Here is a 20174-nt window from a genome sequence, read left to right as displayed (position 1 = left end):
AGGATTTAGTTTTTTTTGAAAAAGTGAAAAAGTCTTAATAAATATTCATTTATTGTAGATAAATATTGATACAATTGTACAATATTATACAAAAAACATATTGGTGCATAGTTTATATCTTATATAAAAGTCAACAACTCTGAGAAATACAGTTATAGTTGTGTCAAATAAACAGTTTCACATATGAAACTTGCACAAAGCTTTTCAAACAAAGTGCATGAGAGTGCTTACGTTATTAATGTGCATATTAGTTTTGTGCGTCTACGTCAAAAAGTCAGACAAAATGTTTTACAGATGTAAAACCTGTTGACAAAATTGAATTTATCTTTTATACAGTGAAAATAGTTATCATTAAAATACAATCTAATCTTCACAGTGTTGAAGAAAATGAAAATAATTCCTGGTTCCGCATCAAAATGTAATGGGCTCTTCCCCGACTCTTTACCACATCGTTCCACCCAGTTTCACTGAAATCTGTTTGGTTGTTTTTTTCCTTAATCTTGCTTACAGATAAACAGACAGCAAAATTGAAAACATTAAAACAGGTAAGAGGTTTTAATGTTGCAGCTGATCGGTGTTGGTGCACCTTGACGTGTTTCTGTGTATGTTTCCACCTGCACAGAAGAATATGCATCTTCTGGTAGATTTGCCTTGTTCCTCCTCACACCCATCTCTGTTTCATCTCCCAGGCCCGCTCACTCATCCAGTCTTTAGTTCTGCTCACAGCCGACCGCTCTGCCCCAAGCACCAAACAGAGCCTCGCCAATTTTGGCCGGTTTCTCTCCAGGTAGGTCTGGGTGTCTCTCTGCAGCTGGTTCATGGCGCCCGGCCGGCTCTCGTCCAGCGACACCAATGCACTCAGCATGGGGTTGAAGCGGAAGTAGACGTCTGGGGCAAGCAGGTCGTCCAAAAGGGTGTGGACCCCTTCGGTGTCTGTGGCGCTGCAGATCAGGTTGCTGATTTTGGCCCTCAGGCTGGTGGAGGTGGCGGGGCCCCTCTTAGCATTGTCATAGCGACCGGTGCCGAGGGACAGCACACACTGGAAGGGCTGGTTGGGCCACAGCAGACGGCTCTCGTGGACGGCCAAGGCACAGGGGTTGTTCAGGAGGATTCCTCCATCCTATAAAAAAACATACAGAAATAGATCTGCAGGATTTAGTTCATAATGATCCACTCTGCTTTTCGACTGCTTTAGTTTGAGGCATCACAAACAAAACAACACATTTGAACCGATCAGGGACGACTGTAGTTTCCTACCTGGTGAATGTCACTTTGCAAGGTGAATTCCGTGAAGTATCCCGGGGCAGCTGATGACGCTCTGACCGCCTCCCACATCTGGTATCCTGAGCCTCCTGCGTAGCGGCTGAGAGAGCCAGGTGTGTGGTTGTAGTTGCGGAAGACAAAAGCCTTTGGACTGGTGCCCCAGTTAACCACTGCACTCACTGCAGAAACCTTTAGCAGATACCAGCAACACCTTTGTAAACATGTAACTCAGACTCTAATAATTAAAACCACTAATGCAGTAGTCGTTAATCCGGTTGTATCAGTGTCGCTGTGGTCATATAATTAACTGTAGTGGTGACTGTGTTCTTACCTTTGGGCTCAACTCATCTCTGGCTGTTTTAATAAGAACTTTATTTCCCAGCTTTTCTCTGAAACAGGATAAATCAGAACATTCAGCCGGAGCAGAATGTATCGTGGTCTTATTTGTTAAGTCTTACGACGGCCGAGAGAGCTCAACGCACTGTAAAGAGAGAAAACACTGGCAAATTAAGAACACAACTTCACCAATCTGACGACACGTGCAATGCGAAAAGTCACAACAAATGCAAAATTACGCTGCAACAGAACTGGGGGGGGGGGGGGGAGGCCCACAAAAGTGATGTAGTTCAATCCTTCAATGCTTTGTGAGGTTCCATCACTACTGACAAGTAGCAGACATCAGTAACTATCACTTGTTTAGTCTTTAGGAAACATTTCTCTCATCCAAAGCAAAACCTTCAGTGAAGCATATGTATATTGTTGTTTGATCCTATACCGTAATATTGTCTCCCACGTCTCAGTGTTGTAGTAGGAGTGAGTCCAGCCCATCTTCATGGTGCCGACCAGCGGGTTCTGACGAAACACTTCGGAGCCAAATCGCCGATACATGTCGTTACACTCCTCCAGGGAAAACTGAGCCAGGCCCAGCATGAAGGCCAGAACGGCCCCTTTAACAAACACATGCAGAGACAGAAGAGAGACACAACATGATACATTCCAGACTGGCTCAGTTTGGAGATGCATCTGAGAACAACATCATTTTTTATTTTTATTTTTGTCACCTGTGCTCACTCCACAGATGTAGTCAAACAGCTGGTGGATCTTTCTGCCTGTTTCTTCTTCCAGTAGCTTCAACACCTGCAGAGGCACCACACCTCTGCACAATGCAAAGACAAAACCCAGGAATACAAGAACACACACATTATGACGTGTGCTCTGTGTTACATTGGTATTTTGGTCATGACTTAAAATATGTTTAGTTGTAAGCGGCTCAGAGCAAAGAGATCATTTTTATCAAGGTTCTGAGTTGAGCTGAGAGAAATTAATTTAGCTACTAATATGATCATCAATCATTTTTCACTTTATTTATTATATTATATTATTTACTCATTACTTTGCAAGTTTTGATCAATAATACAACGAATAATCAACAAATAAATCCTGTTTAAAGAAATGAACAAGCTCCGGCTCTATAAGTGATCTCCAGGTTTACCAGCATCAAACACTGACATGGAAAACATAACTGCTCTGCTCAAGTGAGGCCAGAGGGTCTCGATCGCCACCTGGTGGCTGACTGAAGTGTGGATAATCCTCTGTGTTAGTGGGTGTGACACAGATCAAACTTAAAAGTCTGTTTGGTAGTTCTGACATCACACTGATATGTGATGTGTTCAAGTGTTCATTTTCCAGCAAGTTTGGATTTGATAAGTTAATAAGTTTAATACCACGGCTCCAAAGTCATCGACGTGAGATGACAGCGTTCACAACTTATATTTTATTTTGGCTTCATTTCTGGATATTGGGAGAAAGTGGACACGTGTCCTCCATCTATTGCATCAACATTAAAGTGATGTACTGACTATAATTAATCCATAATATAATACACAATATTCTGAAATGGATCTATTGGTCTTTCTACTGTTCTTCATGATGAACTCTTTTATTGTATGTGGCACTGTAAGTACATTTTGATGCAAAATCTTTGGCTCTTTAGAACATTTTTGATGCATGACTTTTGAATTGTTTTGCTGCAACTTTTACTTAAGTACATGACCTGAGAAATAATCTTCACCTTATTATGTGAGTTTTACTTAAAAAAAAAAAAAATGTTCATCAATAATCTAAGAAAATGAGTGAAAATGATAATGAAAATAATTGTGAGTTGCATATATTTTGTATATATCATGGAAGGAAAATAATTAATTTATAATAATAATAAAAATGATAAATAAAATGTATACCTTGTGCCACCGCCATCGATCGAGAGCACCCTAATGCCGCAACCTTTGACTGGCTCCACATATCCAATCAGAGCCAAGGTTTCTCTCAAGGCGCTTTGAAGAACATGGTCGTCCCGGTAGCTTCGTCTTTTTCTCAACAGTGTGACTGCAGTTTTGTCCTGGAAACATAAGATCATCTTTAAAAACTCATTCACTGGGATACAAACTCAGAAATGTGATTGTTTCACATCCCACAGACCTGCCACATTAAAGCTTTGCATGAAGGGAAACGGATGAGGTGTTCGTTGAGCGCCTCCACACAGGCGACCAGAGCCCCTGGAGATGAAGCCAGTCCCAGACTGCCAATCAACCCACATGTGATTTCCTCCACCTGCCTCCGACTCAAGACGAGCTGACAGCGACAACCATGTGTTATGTGCTGTTTTAGTTTGATTTAGTTTTAGCTTCTTTAACAACGACAGAGTATTAGGACCATATTGAAAAAAACATTACAAGAATAAACTAATAGTTGAAAAGAAAGTTATAATTTTGTGATAATTCAGTTGTAATTTCAGTTTTTTTTTCAATCCTGCTACAGCTTGCAGATTGAGATTAGGTTAATTAAACACATCAGGGACATAAAGTATAGTTTCATCATCTTCTTTTTCTATTTTCAATTTCTCATGACCTTGATAAATGTGAAATCTCTTAACGTCAACTCACCTTTTTATTTAATATTGCCCCCGGTGAAGTCATGGCAGGTTTGGGCGTATGAGTTTGGGTCAAGGGGCCCAGTTTTAGGTAAGCTCCGAGGAAGTCAGGGATGGCACTTGTCGGGTGGCGAAGGAAATCCAATAAAGTTACAGGCTTTCCGAGTCTCTCAGAGGTTTCAGATCCTGAATCCACTGATGTACGTTTTCCATCAGATTCCTCATCCAGTTCACTTTGACCCTTAAAATACTGGTTGATGTGACTGGCCGTTTGGAAATAGTTCTCCCCGAAGTTTGTTGTGACGTGGCTGCTGTGGAAAAGGCCTCCAGTTTTAGTGGTGGTGGGATCTTCCTGCTTCAGTCGTGACGTGGCACCTTGAGTTTGTGAGGTAGACTGTGTTGAACGTTGAGAAGTATTTTCCACAGGAAGTTCCTTTATCCTGCTCCGAACCTCATCTGACACCTTTGCACCAAAGTACTTATTGATGTGTCTCGCAAAGTGGAGGTAGCCCTCGTCCCAGCTGCTGGGGAAATCTTTAGATTCAACTGTTGCCTGCTCAGCACTCGATTTCACTTCATTAGAGTTTACAATGCAAGTGCTTGACATTTTCCTTCTCCTCTGTCTCCTGTTTGACCCTAAGGTGAGAGACATTTTCCCATTCTCCTCTAATTCCACTTTTGCAGAACCCTGGGAAAAGACGGAGTTAATGTGATTAGCGACGTAACTGTAGCTCTCTCCGAATCTAGTTGCCAAAGAGCTGATGTGAAATAATTGCAGTGCAGACATTTCCTGGGTTGAAGGACTTGTTACTGAGGTCTCCTGTGGGTTTTTGCATTCACGTACCTGTGGGGTGTCTTTGTCCTCAGAGAAACTTTTCTCTCTGGCTCCTCGTTGACTCAGACTGCGCCTCTGTGACCTGCCAAGAAATTCCGGAGTTGTGGCAACAAGACCGGCATTTGCAGTTAGAGGTACGATGTCCTTTCTCTTGAAGTAGTTGTTAATGTGTGCGGACAGTCGATTAAATGATCGTCCAAGACGTCCTCCAAGTGAATTCCAATGAACGCTGCTCTGTGCCTCCTCAAAGATCCCAATGGGAGCTTCAGCTTTGAATACATCCCTATTAGAAGAAGAGTAAAAACGCACAACCTGTGGATGTTTGAAGCCGTGAGCAGCAGATCCTGGATCACTGTGGTTTAATTTTCTAAACGTGGCTTTTCTCGTGAATCTGGAAGGATAAGGGGGTGACAGCAGTGAATATCTGTACAGGTCCAAGGGGAGCGAGGTTTTGGCGAGACGAGGGTGCTTCCTGAGAAGGCTCATGAGGTGCCTGATTGTGTAGTATAATCTCAGCGTCCTGTTGGCAGAACTCGGACACATGTCGGTGCAGAAGGACCCTGATCAATCAATCAAAGTCCAAATGTCACTCTTGTTCCGTCATTGATTTAGGCTGTTGAAGCATACTCACAAGAAGCTAGAAGAAAACAAACAAAAAAGGAAACACATTAAAACAAGATAGAGATAAAGCCTCCGGGAGGTTTCACCCTCAGCTAATGACAAACATCAACATGAGAACGCGCTCACAATGACAACACCGGCATGTTGATGGTACGATGTTTATCTTCTTAGCTACAAACATGCTCAATTTAAGTGAAATCTAAGATCTAACTTGAGATGGATGTACACACCAAAAGAGAATATATACTTGTGATGGATGTACACACCAAAAGTGAATATATACTTGTTCCAAGTACACGTATGTCTGTTAGACTTCACCACCTTGATCCCCATTGTCCCAAGTTTGACAGACTTTTGTCACAGCGCGGTTCGTTTCATAAGCATCTCAAGAAACCGACTTTTAAGTTACTTGTTGTCAAACTTGCATGTCCCCATCTTCATGAAGGTATAGCTGAGGTTAAAGGGAATGTCATTTAGTTTTTGACATTATTGATGTAAAGGTCAGGGAATCAAAGGTGAATCAGAGAATCTCTCTCTAGGGAACCTGATCGTACAAAATCTCTATCTGTTGACATATTTACTGAATAAGTTAAAAAGTCGACTAATAAAAAATGTATCCTGTGGTCTAAGGCCTTTAAATTTCATTCAGTCACTAAGATGTTTTCCAATGGATCAGCATTTATCCTCGGGGGACTATGAAAATCATGGAAATCGCTCAAACATTTGATATTTCAGTCTCAATAGACTGAAATCACCAGAAATGTCAGTTGCTTACGCACAAAAATGCACGAAAGTTATATCAACGTAAATATACTGAAACAATGGTTCAAAACACAATCTCCTTGGGGAACAGTAAGGACATTGTCTCCTCTATAAACAAATCCCACTTAAAGGAATGCTTGAGCTGATCACACTGAGTTCAAAGATCTTTCCACAACAGCCTAACAAATCCACGGTTTCCGAGAACTGTCTCTTCTGGAATGTAACATGAAACCATAGGGTAAATATATCATGCTACACTCTGTAAACAACTCTACCTTCTGTCAAAAGATTTACGTCTATAACGTGAAATATTTGCGAACACAGACAGCTTAGTTGCTCTCATGCCTCTAACAGAATAAATGCACCATTCACCTTTAAAAAAAAAAAAGTGCTTTTTTTTCAAATAACCAATCTTTGCACACTCAGACAAAGTGTTTCTCTAAAGCGTTCACAGAAAGAAAGGAAAGCAGCTTAGGTGTGCAAACATCTACTCTGGTTGTTTTCCATGTAAGTAGGGGAAGGTCATGAACCCAAGTAGCTTACTTACTGCAGCTCCTCTAACCTTGACACAAAACACCTGATAACAATATATTCGCTGTAGATTTACCTGAAACACAACACCTACTTCTTCTTCCTTTACAATTCCCCTTCAACCAACTTCCTGTCCTTAGAAGGTCTAGTACAACACAACAAACTTTCAGGAACTCTAATTCTACTATGTTTTGACACCGTATGCTTCTGTGGTGCAGGGCTTCAGTCTTATTGGTTGAGCTGAGCTGGGGGGTGGTGCAGCTTGGCCAATGCTCTGTACAACCACACAGGCTTAAGGTCATGTGTTGTCTCTGCTGCACTGGAAGCACAGATCTAAAATTAGGGAGGGGTGGGGGGGGGGTTGACAGCTTGAGGGTCTCAGTGGACTGATGTTCGCAGCTTCTTCCGTGACATCACATGATCACACGCAGGCACGCACGCACACACGCAGACACGCACACACCTCTAAAACAGACACAGCTCTGACGCACTTTCTGCGAAACCATGTGCACTGACAATGTCAATATTTTGTTCGTATGAAATTGCAAGTAAATACTTTTTTTTTTTAGGAAACTGCTCTTAGGAGTAGGTCAAATTAAACTATATAATCAGTACTTTTACATGAACTCAGTACATATTGAGTCATTACAAGGTACTAACACTAAAATTAGCTGATATATCACAAGACATCATGAAAAAGCTCAGAAACATATAAAATAAATATACTTCCCTGTAATTATAATGTAATTGAGTGCAGGTGAATGAAGAGGCCACTTTTAAACCCATATGCTTAAAATACATGGAATTCTTTAAAGATTGCTGCCGTAGAAGTTTTTTTTTTAAAGTCAAGTGTAAACAAACCTGAAAAGTGTGATTTCTCAGGCTGTTTTTTGTAAACGCTGGTGTCTTGTAGCCACAGCTCATGATCTGTCACGAGCACATGCTGTTCTGCAGAGTATTGTTAAACATGCTCACACGAGACACTAGTGTCAATCTGTCCGTCCAGCTCAAAGACAAGATTTACACAGACTCATTTGGATTAAACACATCATGCTAATCCAGTGAGTTTGAGTATTGTCAGAACATCTAAATATGGGTTTCACTCAGATCTGTAAGAAAGAATTCACTCAACACTTTTAAAGGAGATCATATTTTAGACCTACAGTGACATCTAGTGGCTGACTCCTATATCTGCTTTTGAATGAGCAGGAAACAGGCTGTATTTTGCTGAATATGTTTTCCGTGCCACTTCTGTATATTACCATCTAGTGCAGAGAATAGATAATGACCTCAGTCTGTCCTAATGTGTCTTTTCCTCTTTTTGACTTCAGTTAAAAACTTTATTTTACAAAATAAGGACAGGAATCATGTAAATAGACAGTGTATTTTCAGACAAATGTTTTTAAAAGCAAAACAACATTCAGCAATAAACAAAGTCTCCACAGTTTACACTACACATTTAATACAGCAGCTGATATTTCCCTTCAGAGTCTTGGTACTTTTTACCAATGGTTAAGCTGGAAATTCCATGTGATCTTTTATCCAGTTCTTCTTCACAATTAATTAACTTATTTAACGTAGTGGTTTTCTCTGTGGGTTACTGTGTTTTCTTTTCACAGCGTCCTGAGGTGCACTCCTCGCCACGTCCGGTCCACTTCAGGCGATTCCTGGCGAAGATGGCGTAGGATTTGTCCATAAATGGCCGAACACCTGGCCACATCATGAAGCGACCCAACCAACCGAGGCCCACGGCACCGTACATGACCGCAAATGCCGGAATCCCACGGTAAACCTGCAAGTACATAGACTTTTACACAAAATTTTACATTACCACTAATCTGCAGAACTGCAACTTGATATAACAGACATACATTTTACAGTCTTAATGAACTCGGAGGAATGTGACTTTACCTCATCTTTCTCATCAATCACATGCATTTCCTCCATGGCCATCTCATAGCTGACGTCCTTATATTTCCCTCCTTCATAGCCCGGCAGTGCGATATCAATAAAATCCACTTTCTGAGGCTGGTTTCTCTGCAGAAACTGGAGGAACCTAATCTCTGTCACACATATGGGACAAAGTCCATCATACAGCACCTGAAACAGAGCAGGGCAATAGATAACTACAGCACTGGTGTCTTTACATTCCTGTTTCTGTCGGGGATATTAACAATAATAATAATAATAATAGCTTTATTATAAAGCACTTATCTAAACAGAGTTTCAAAAAGGTATTCAATTCAGTTCAAGTTTAGGCAGAAGCAGAGTGAATGAATTAGTCTTTAGTAACTTAAATTAATTTTCGAATGAATAATACTCTAAATATATATATATTAAATATAAATCGAAGTAAATGATTGTGCCAGTCTGCTCCAAGATTACAATATATTTAGAATACAGTGAATAAGTGAAAATGAAAAATGTATTAGGACTAATGCTGAACCAGCGCCTATGGAAGTAAAAGCAGAAGTGAAACTAAACTAAACAAAGAAAAGTGGCAGTAATAATAATAATAATAATAATAATAATAAAAATAGGAATAAGTCCTATGGAACATTGCACATTATATTCAAAACAATATGATGAATGAATTATGGAAGCCACAATAAAAGAGAATAACAAATGAAAAGATTAGCAGGATGAAAAACAGAACAATAGAAAGTGTATGATGACAGGGATCAGAGAGAACGAGCGGTGGACAGGGGCTGGTATGTCTCTTTTGACATTTAGTCACAGGACATCTGATCGCCTCCCTACACGAGACTAATAACAGGGCTCAGTCTCCATTTTGGCTCCGGAGCCTCCACATTACATCGCAGTGTGTCACAGTCCCAGGAGAAGCTGCTGCTGCTGCTGCTGCTGCTGCTCGGCTGCACCGGACCCGGGTCCCACACTCTCCCGCACCGGGCGCAGAGAAGGTGAGCACGTTTCAAACCTTCACCGGAGACTCGACCAAACTTTCACTTTCCACGCTGGAAGCTCGAGGAGCAGCTCGAGGAGCAGCGCGTGACGGAGCACCGTTACACAGACTCGAGACGCACGTGAGCAAGGGAACCGGTTCTAAAGTCAGCGCGTGCGGCTCCGGTGGAAGATTTCCCCGGGATATAAATACATGAATATATATTTATAGAGATAAATCTTCCTCCTCATTCATTCGGACACGCTGGGCTGAGACAGCGGAGGATGTTCTCCTGCAAATTTCTGAGACCGAAATAAAAACACAGAGATTTGTTAGAGGACGTTTAACGAGTTGTTGTTTTCCGGTGTTGTTGGTTTGACCTTGTGAGAACACACACAGACGGTGAAGTGATTTGACCTCATCACTTCTCTGCTCACTGTTAAAAACAGTAAAACACTGAGATCCGTTACAAGACCAACTTTCAGGTTGCCAGATTTGTTGAAGGATTCAGCACCGAGACACTTTGCAGGAGTTTTTTTGTTGTTGGTTTTGTCATTTGACCTTCCGATCAGGTTTTTAATGAGGTTTTGTGTTTTCTGATAACTTACAGGCTTTATAAGCTTGACATTACTTCTCCACTGATGGTAAACATGTACCTGAACACAGGAATCCTATTTATATCAAGTTAAAGTCAAGACAAACAGGTTGCCAGATTTGTGGAAAATCCTGCCGGGACTCTGTTAGTGGTCTTTTCGTGTGTATAACTGTTTAATAAGACACCTAAAGCATTTTCTATTTCAGTTATTAACTCCAGACAAGTCTCCACTGGAAGTTAACACATCACAAATTATTTTAACATAATTTATAACTCAAATGTTTGGGTTGCCAGATTTGTTGAACATCCTAAACTAGCAGGTGACTTTTTTCTTTTAGTTAGTTTGATCTTCTGATATGACACCTGCTGGTATAAGTCTTTTCTAATAAGTTATAAACTCAAACTAGTTCTCTACTAATATTTATTGCATCATAAAGTAATTCTTTATATCCCATTTTTAATCCAGAAATGTTTGGTTTGACTATAAGATAAGTCACTTAAATAGTTTTCTGTTTCAGTTGTAAACTCTATTCTCCACTGATAGTTAACACATCACACATTCTTTCTCCATCATTCTTAACTCAGGACAAATTTTTGGGTTGCCAGATTTGTGGAAAATCCTCCACCAGCAGGAGACTTTGCTTGTTTTGTTTGGGTCTTTGTTTCATGAGGCCCCACCAATGGACTGTTTGATCAACCCTCTGGAAAAACACGGCGGGACAATTGAACCAAAATTCTTTCATCCCCTTCTAAACAACATTTTCAACGGCAGACTCCACGACGTGCAGGCACAATATTTACAACCACGATTTACGACTTGTAGGAAAGTGTGAAAGGTCAAGTGCTTAATCTGGGTTTTCCAACATTTCTTAAGGAATCACAACTGAGCAGAAACACAGAACTGCATCAGTTACACAACAGCTCCTGATCTCTCTCTTTCCTTTCACCCCCACCTTTCCTGTTTTCCCCATTTCTCTCTTCTTAATCCAAGGAGGCAGGTGGTCGTCCACCTCGAGCCTGCCTCTGTTTGAAGACTCTTCCTGTTAAAGGGAGTTGTTTCTCTACGCTGTCGCCAAGCGTTTGCAAGTTGTGGGAACAGTGGGGGGTTCTCCCTATAACAATGTAAGGTCTGGATCTTAAAGTGCCTTGAAATAATGTATGTTGTGAAAAAAACTCACAGCTAATCACGTATCAGACTTGGCTGAGGAGCCAGAGCTGAAAGAAACAGAGAAAGCACACTCATTTGTGCTAATGTCTTTATAATTGGTGAGCTTTCATTCAGTGACCTTCTGCATAACTCATTGTTTCATGTGAAGTGCTGCTTCACAGATAACAATTCAAATTGAATTGGTCCAAATGATGTAATTTAAAAGGGGCACGCGGGTAGAAAAGCTTTTATTCAAACAACTGTTTTACCTAAAAACATCATTAAAACAATATCTCTCACCATAACAAGTCTAAATAGGTCGGTAAAGGGGTCTCCCTGATGATTTTACAAAACCTGGCAATCCAAACGTTGTTCTTATTAATGGCTTAGATGTGAAGTGATAGTAAATCTTCAATTAACCACAAATGGATGTAGTTTGACACGTGTGAAAAGTACATGGATGTAGTTTGACATGTGTTTGAAAAGTACATGGATGTACGTAGTTTGACACGTGTGATAAGTACATGGATGTAGTTTGACACATGTGATAAGTACATGGATGTAGTTTGACACATGTAAACAGTACATGAATGTAGTTTGACACGTGTGAAAAGTACATGGATGTAGTTTGACACGTGTGAATAGTACATGGATGTAGTTTGACACATGTGATAAGTACATGGATGTAGTTTGACACATGTAAACAGTACATGAATGTAGTTTGACACATGTGAACAGTACATGGAAGTAGTTTGACACGTGTGAAAAGTATATGGATGTAGTTTGACACGTGTGATAAGTACATGAATGTAGTTTGACACATGTAAACAGTACATGGAAGTAGTTTGACACGTGTGAAAAGTACATGGATGTAGTTTGACACGTGTGATAAGTACATGAATGTAGTTTGACACATGTAAACAGTACATGGAAGTAGTTTGACACGTGTGAAAAGTACATGAATGTAGTTTGACACATGTAAACAGTACATGGAAGTAGTTTGACACGTGGAAAAAGTACATGGATGTAGTTTGACACATGTAAACAGTACATGGAAGTAGTTTGACACGTGGAAAAAGTACATGGATGTAGTTTGATACGTGTGGAAAGTACATGGATGTAGTTTGACACATGTGATAAGTACATGGATGTAGTTTGACACATGTGATAAGTACATGGATGTAGTTTGACACATGTGCTAACAGTAGTTTAGCAGGATCACTGGCTCTTACCCTGACAGCAGCAGCGGAGGACTCAGAGCTGAAAGTCCGGTGGAGGTGAAGTCTGCAGGGGGCACGTGTCAGTCTCACCGCCGCTGAATTCAAAGCGGATAAACGCGACAGCAAACATGTTCTAACTGTGGGAAACATCTGGAAACACAGACACGAGCCGCAGCGACGAGCTAGCTTTAGCTGCTAACCTCTGACTTCTGCGTTAGCTAACCTCCACATTCGTGTTGAATAACATAAACAGAGGTCGCACGGTGATGACGTTTATCACAAGGCAGACTGGAACTTGTAGTCCTACATGTGATGTTATGTTTGTATCATTAAAGTTGAGAGGACATTGTTTTTATTATCATTATTTAATTGTAGCTGTGATTTTTTTTTTAGCTTAGCATTAGCCGGACAGCGTGACGGACAGAGGGGGCGTGGTGACCATATGTGTGTCCAGCACAGAGACGGGGCTGCTGCTGCGAGACGTCTCACTCCGCTGCTTTTTCACGAGTCACGTGTTAGTGGAGCTGAGCCGAAGTCTCACTCCGTGTAAAGAACAAGAGACCGTGTGTTCATGGCTGATGTGTTTTTAAAAGTAGACCTGGGTGACATAGGCACAGCCACCAGAGTTGCATTACAGTAGCATGGAGAAAAGTCAGCTGGTCAAGTCTATTCTCATTTTCACCTGCATGTCATAACAATGAATTTAAAATTTTGAATTCAAAACAACTTTATTTGTCCCATTAGAGCATTTCTAAGGCACAAAGATACGTTGGCCGATCGAGCAATTTGACAACACATGCGCTGCAAAAAGTCACAACACACGCGAATACAGAAACGAAAACAACACCGGAAATGTTTCCAGGGGACCCAAAAAAGTGATGAACCTGGCTGTAGCTGACTTCAGTAATATTAAACATGCTTGTACTATATTTGTATTGTAGTCAATATTATAGTGATGATATAAATGTAAACTTTAACTACAGTTGTGACATAAACACAGTGGAGTAAAAAGCAGGATGATGTAGTTTTAAGACCTCGGTTGTTACACCATGATTCTGTGTGGTTTTATTGAATTGCTTCAGTTTTTCAGGTAATAACCACACAGAAAACCTCCAGTAGTTAAATTACATGGTCGGGTTAGTACTTTCTCTCTTTGCCTTGGGAAGTAATCAAACTGCCATGTACAGGAGGGGAGGGGGGTCAACTGGGGCCTAGCAACACATTTTTGCCCCAGGGCTCCGAGGAGATTGAAGGTTGACTGAGTGAATGTTACGGGCAGTGGAGGCCATACATTTTTATAGTGGTCTTGATGAAGAAATCCTGCAAATGTAAAATCCTGTATTGGTCACTTCAAGGCAAATAATCTATCTGCTTTATTAGATCAGTATTGGCGACCATAACAATCTGGTGTTGAATTTACTCTGGAAGCTGTTCCTGTAATAGCTCTGGTTAACCACAGACCGTTGTACATAAATCAGCAGGCCTGCTCTGTTGTATTACTGGATTGGTAGTATATAGTTCCAACAAAGTGTTCAAGTACCTTGATTTGTCAGACATCTACTTCGTCAGATGAATGGAAAACAGACATTCTCATAATTTCTCAGCTGAATCCAGGTTTATTTACTGTGTCGTGCCAAACATGTCACTGCATAAAGCACTGAGTAAATGTAAGGCCCTCGATTTAATCAGTATAAAATGCGACTGCCAGGATTTTTACTGGTTTAAGAAAACATTATCACATAACACTATCCTAACTTTATTGGTTTGGTGTTTATTCACACATTCATCTTAGATCATCTGATAGTTGTTGTTGTCTGGGAGTTCCCATTTTGCTTTTGTAGCACAGGCCCTCAAACTCTGGAATGACCCTACCAGCTGAGATCAGACATATTATATCTGTTAATGCATATATATCTCTTCTTAAAATGTTTTTTAAATGTATTTTATTTACTTTTATTCAATTTTCTTGTGAGACACTTTGTTTAGAAAAGTGCAATCCCAAAAAAACTTAGTGTTATCATTACTGCATGATATACTGTAACCCCCCCTCGAATTTTAGACCTGTGCTTCCAGTACAGCAGCCCCTTGGGAACACACACACACACGCATGCACACACACAGAAAGTGAGATGGGGGGTCTTTGCTACTGAGTTGATTTCTTTTTGAGTCTAGGGTCACTTGAATTTCTAAAAAAAGCGCACATGATGAGATCAAAAGTCTTAACAACAGGGTCTTTCTGAGTGCAACAGTCACGGCCTGGTACAACAGCAGCTGCAGAGGTGAGCCCCTGTGCTATGCAGACTGGGCCTCCATGATGTGATCATTACTACTACTTTCAAATTGTGCCATTATTGAAACTCTGCTCACTTCGTGTCTACTGTTCCCACTTCACAGACGCTGATTCAATCATGCCCCCCGCTGCAGCAACCAATCTGGGCTACACCCCACCAGATGGAGGCTGGGGCTGGCCCGTTGTCTTTGGCTCTTTCATCTCCATAGGATTCTCCTATGCCTTTCCCAAGTCCCTCACCATCTACTTTAAAGAAATCCAGGCGTATTTCTCAGTTTCCTACAGTGAGATTGCCTGGGTGTCTTCAGTCATGCTTGCTTCTATGTATGCAGCAGGTCAGTGGCATCAAATTCTATGAATGTTGACAAAGGAATTTAAAAAAACGCACATTCCCACACAATACATAGTCAACTGTAAAATTAAGCAGAGTCATTTTATCATAAATATTTTGTCCTTTATCAAGATGAAACAGATTTACCTTCAGTGCTGTAAAATACCCAAAGAATGAGACATGTCCTTCTTCCTGTGTGCAGGACCACTGAGCAGTGTACTTGTCAACCGCTATGGCAGCAGACCAGTGGTTATGGTCGGTGGGCTGATGGTTTGTGGTGGCATGGTGCTTGCTTCTTTTGGCACCACTATCATACATCTGTATCTTTGTGTTGGAGTAATTGGAGGTAATTTTTCTTTTTTTCATTTCACAATAATGATCATATTTGCTGTAAATTTTGCTGAAATTTACTTACTTCAATAATTTTTGACTCATCTCACTACTAATGTCCCTTCTGAGGAGGATGCAATGGCCGTGGCATGACTCACATTCATGCTGCATGAGTTGTAGATTTTCTATCAGAATCAGTCCCCTGTAGGATCATTTGTGTTCCCATGTGGGTTAATGCTGGTTATTCTGTGCAATGTGTAAATGTTTGTAATATCCATGGCCTTGTCTAAATGGTGCAATCGTTGCATTTTAGAAAATCTGCACATGCATGCATGTTTGCCGGATCACATGATGGCTTGACTAACAGGGAGTAAACAACCTCAGACTTTAAACTTAATCTGTAATCTAGTTGTAACACACAAAAGAAAACTTAACTCTTAAAATAAAAAGCATGGAACGACCGTGGACATAAAATGATTATTTCTGAACTAATCAGTGTTTTTTAAAATCTCTGATCATAGTGAAAAAGGTCCCAATTTGCTAAAAGTCAAAGTGGCATCTTCAAATTGCTTCATTTGTCCAACCAACTGTCCCCAAAATAATTCAAGTGAAAAAGCAAAGAGGCCACTTCTCATGCCTAAGAAGCTGATAACAGAAGATGTTTCTTCAGGAATGATTCACACTAATGATCCATCATCAAAACTTTTGCCAATCCTTTTTTTTTTTTAATCACAGTGTCAACAGAACAATTTGCCTGAATTTATGTGAAGCTAAATATGAAGTTGTGCACCAGCTCTGCACAAATTCATAATGTCATTGATATTCATATTTACTCTCTACAGTTTATCTTTATCAACATTTTGCAAATATAACGTAACATTTAAACTGAATAGTAAAACTGAATTTCTATATAAATGTGGGCATGGTTGTCCTTATAATGTAAATTAAAAGTTTGTCAATGATCATACTCTCCATGTTTTCTAATCTGTATTAGTTATCATTATTAATCTTGATCAGACAGCAACATGACAAGTTTGGAATTCTCACTTTACTGTATATAGCAAAAACAATTATTCATGGCGTGCAATTAACCATATTATTGTTACACCAGGTTTAGGCCTTGCTTTCAACCTGCAGCCAGCCTTGACGATCATCGGCACCTACTTCCAGGTCAAGAGGCCATTAGCAAACGGGCTCGCCATGGCAGGAAGTCCAGTGGTTCTGTTCACTCTGGCTCCGCTCAACCAGTTTCTTTTTGATTCTTTTGGCTGGAGAGGGAGCTTCCTCATCCTGGGAGCAATCGTTCTGAACTGCTGTGTCGCTGGTGCTCTGATGAGACCGGTCAACAAGGTCATCCAACCCAAACCGAAGATCAAACCACCGCAGAACGATCAGGAGAATCCTACCTCAAATGCCAGCGCACAGTCTGTGAACCTGCTGACTGAAGAAAACCAAAGAGAAAGCAAGAGTGAGCGCTGTTTGGACAAATTCATAGATGTCTCACTTTTCAAAGACAGAGGCTTCCTCATTTATCTCATCGGTAACGTGGTCATGTTTTTTGGCTTTTTCGCTCCTGTGGTTTTTCTGGCTCCGTATGCACGACATCAGGGGGTGGATGAATATTCAGCAGCTTTCTTGCTTTCTATTTTTGCTCTGGTGGACATGTTTGTCAGACCAGCAACCGGCTTCATCGGTAACACCAAGTGGATTCGGCCAAGGATCCAGTATTTCTTCAGCTTTGCTGTTGCTTACAACGGTGTGTGTCACCTCTTGTGCCCACTGGCAGAAGGATATGCGGGTCTGGTGGTTTACACTGTCTTCTTCGGGGTGGCCTTCGGGATGCTTTGTGCGCTGCTCTTTGAGGTCCTGATGGACCTCGTCGGAGCGAAGCGCTTCTCCAGCGCTGTGGGACTCGTCACCATCATCGAGTGTGGACCAGTGCTGCTTGGACCTCCGATGTCAGGTTTGTAAATCTCACAAACACACAAAGATATTTTCAGGACTAAAAAACAAGAGATTTGTGAAATGGCAACCGATGACATGCATCTTCTCTTTCAGGAGCCTTGGTTGATAAGTTTGGGGATTACAAATACATGTACTATGCATGTGGTGTGATAATGCTGGTGCCTGGCATATTTTTCTTCATCATGAATTACTACAATTACAAGAAACTGGACGAGGAGCAGAGGCTGAGTGTGGCTGCGGAGATGAGGAACTCTGAAGAGGCGGTAGAACTTAAAATAACCCAGGGCGAAAAAAACAGCGTCTGAAACAGATGGATGAACCTGCTGACTTCGATTTTTATTTCAGTTGGTGACAGAAAGAAAAGACAGAACATGTTGGATACAGTGTACAGGCTATTACTACTAAAATGTATTTTAAACTTTGGTTGAGTTTATCTCTCTCTGGACCTTTGCCATATATCTGTATTAACATTTGCTGTTATAATGGTTGTTTTATGTATAGTATTATAATTATGACGTTGTGTCACAGCTGAAGCTCTAATGGCCTTTGCTCTTCAATCATCGAAAACTGCCCCCGTTCCCTCCAGTGCAATAATCGTAATGGCTCTATAAAGTAATATGGTGCCTCTCTGATTATTCAGTGGTTGAATAAAAAATCATTTTCCTGAGGGACTGATATAAAATAATGAGTCAAAACCCTGAACATGGAGCCAAACCAGTACTGGTTATTATCACCCTTGGACCACTAGATGGCACTGGACACTATCAGAGAGCCAGTTATTTCTCTCCCATTAAAGCAGAATTAAACAAAAGCCGTCATCACTGAGGGTTTAGAGTTTTTACAACATTGTTTTTCCAAAGTGTGGGTCATCACCCTCCCCTCGGCTGCCAGAAACTGTTGCATGAGTCACAGAGGACGCAGCAGTGAAAAAAAGAACACAGAGAATATTAAATGTCTGGTGTAAAGACAACAGACTTTCTCCCTTAAAACACATTCCCAGGATTCCCTTCATGCTGTCCAGAAATTTAAATATCACTTGTAGAGAAAAATTCATTATTCAGTCTTCAAGTCAGTAAAATAACATTTTCAGTGTTACGGGAATCTGTAAAAGTTGTTTCACTGCTGCACCGATTTAGAATTCAGAAAGAAGTTATGGAAATGTTTCAGAATTTAACTATTATATAAATGCGAAGAACCCAATGTGCATCAAGACGTCAGATTGCATTTGCATCTGTGGCTGAAGAAGACATTTTTGCTATAGCTACAGGCCAGGCGTCTATTTCTTATTGTTATTAAGACATATTTCTACATTGTGAAAAACCCAATGATTCAAGGACAAAGATTCTGACTTGCACATGTCAGAGAAAAAACTGTGATTTCATGCCAGGTTACTCATTATTCCACCACAGGTCAAACTTCATTTTCCAGCACACTGCGTCATTACAGCTCCTCAATGCCATGCAGGCCTTGAGCACTTGCTGCACAAGATACATGGGTGAGCCATTCAGTAAATGAACAAAGCCATTATTACAGATGTATGTTTTAATTCTTTATCATGTCGCTGCAAGGTGCATATTGACTCCCTTTTTCAGACGCCCGAAAATTGCTTATGCGACTGAATCAATACGTTTATTTATAACCTCAGATAACATCATTTGAAAATCAGGCCAAATCACTGCAGGTCTGTGGCCTGTGTGTGGGAGGTCTCCTCTATGAATCCTGGTTTGAATTCAACCAACTCAAATTTGAATCAGGTTTGAGCACCAATATAAAAACTGTTGAATGCTCCGACAAAGAGTTTGTGTTATTTGTTTGTTTTAACCTTGAGGTTTTTTCCCAAACGAAAATATATTATTACTAATAACTAATAAGCCTGAGTTCTACCTTAAAATTCACAAATTCATTTTTTAATTGGAGAAAAAATATGTTTATTCAATAGTTGTGTCAAAAATAAGACATATATATATATATATATTTATACTGTATACCATTGAATTACTATTACTTGTGCATTTAATGTGTAAGTAGAATTTTACCCTTGGTTGAGGTGGAACTAATTTTCAATTATTTTATAAAGGTTATAAAAGGATGCAACTAATAAATATTTTTGTTATGGATGAATCTGATTGTTGTGTTGCTGATTTATTCGTTGGGTGCTTTGTAAAATCTCGACAAATGATAAGAGGTCAAAGTAACATCTTAAAAACTCTGAAACCATGAAATGATTCAAGTTTTATTTTTTAAGTTTTAATTTTTCTTTTTTATCAAACTATCAGCTTTATGAGTAAACGCGTCATAATAAAAGTACAGACACCTTAAAGTACAGTGCTTGAACAAATACCATTTCCACGACAGTACATGTGATGTTCAAAGCCGAAAAGACATTAGAAATAACTTGTGAGATTTAAGTGCATCGTCCTTTTGTTGCTTTTCATTTGAATAACTCTTATCCA

General features: G+C 40.2%; 2 protein-coding genes and 1 long non-coding RNA gene across 9 annotated transcripts; 2 read left to right on the top strand and 1 right to left on the bottom strand.

Annotated features, from left to right (window-relative positions):
* Positions 1-32: 32 nt before the first annotated feature.
* Positions 33-13263, bottom strand: LOC109635157 (calcium-independent phospholipase A2-gamma-like). Of its 5 annotated transcripts, none has more exons than XM_020096122.2 (10): positions 12818-13263; positions 5037-5664; positions 4206-4880; positions 3742-3894; positions 3504-3661; positions 2325-2419; positions 2039-2210; positions 1595-1652; positions 1258-1452; positions 33-1120 (listed from the first exon to the last, which is right to left on the bottom strand). In XM_020096122.2, the coding sequence occupies exons 2-10, from the start codon at positions 5568-5570 to the stop codon at positions 662-664; spliced, it is 2499 nt and encodes an 832-aa protein (XP_019951681.2). In that variant the 5' UTR covers positions 5571-5664; positions 12818-13263; the 3' UTR covers positions 33-661. The 5 variants fall into 5 exon arrangements, with proteins under 5 accessions (XP_019951681.2, XP_069382490.1, XP_019951679.2 ...); XM_069526389.1 differs by lacking the exon at positions 12818-13263 and adding an exon at positions 7018-7219; XM_020096120.2 differs by having other exon boundaries at positions 4206-5664; positions 12818-13216.
* On the top strand, positions 5022-8670 carry LOC138410467 (uncharacterized). The gene is made up of 2 exons (XR_011243172.1): positions 5022-5161; positions 8561-8670. It is a non-coding gene; the product is annotated as an uncharacterized lncRNA (long non-coding RNA).
* LOC109635158 (monocarboxylate transporter 2-like) lies at positions 9637-19840 on the top strand. 3 transcript variants are annotated; one of them, XM_020096123.2, is made up of 5 exons: positions 9637-9862; positions 15200-15430; positions 15629-15772; positions 16868-17719; positions 17815-19840. In XM_020096123.2, exons 2-5 carry the CDS (start codon positions 15214-15216, stop codon positions 18024-18026), a joined length of 1425 nt encoding a protein of 474 aa, XP_019951682.2. In that variant the 5' UTR covers positions 9637-9862; positions 15200-15213; the 3' UTR covers positions 18027-19840. The 3 variants fall into 3 exon arrangements, with proteins under 3 accessions (XP_019951682.2, XP_069382491.1, XP_069382492.1); XM_069526390.1 differs by lacking the exon at positions 9637-9862 and adding an exon at positions 9875-9985; XM_069526391.1 differs by lacking the exon at positions 9637-9862 and adding an exon at positions 14948-15084.
* Positions 19841-20174: the final 334 nt, after the last annotated feature.

The sequence above is a fragment of the Paralichthys olivaceus genome, chromosome 6, assembly GCF_024713975.1.
Source record: "Paralichthys olivaceus isolate ysfri-2021 chromosome 6, ASM2471397v2, whole genome shotgun sequence".
Classification (NCBI taxonomy): Eukaryota; Metazoa; Chordata; class Actinopteri; order Pleuronectiformes; family Paralichthyidae; genus Paralichthys; species Paralichthys olivaceus.
This window is presented reverse-complemented; position numbering and strand designations above follow the sequence as displayed.

Excerpts from the sequence above, each read along its gene's own strand:
- LOC109635157 (XM_020096120.2), bottom strand. The coding sequence starts at position 5,570 with ATGTGTCCGAGTTCTGCCAACAGGACGCTGAGATTATACTACACAATC. Across the intron at positions 2,420-3,503 it reads ATCGATGGCGGTGGCACAAG|AGGTGTGGTGCCTCTGCAGG; the intron begins GTATACATTTTA and ends TGCATTGTGCAG. Across the intron at positions 2,211-2,324 it reads CATCTGTGGAGTGAGCACAG|GGGCCGTTCTGGCCTTCATG; the intron begins GTGACAAAAATA and ends TGTTTGTTAAAG.
- LOC109635158 (XM_020096123.2), top strand. The coding sequence starts at position 15,214 with ATGCCCCCCGCTGCAGCAACCAATCTGGGCTACACCCCACCAGATGGA. Across the intron at positions 15,773-16,867 it reads TTGTGTTGGAGTAATTGGAG|GTTTAGGCCTTGCTTTCAAC; the intron begins GTAATTTTTCTT and ends TTGTTACACCAG. Across the intron at positions 17,720-17,814 it reads GCTTGGACCTCCGATGTCAG|GAGCCTTGGTTGATAAGTTT; the intron begins GTTTGTAAATCT and ends CTTCTCTTTCAG.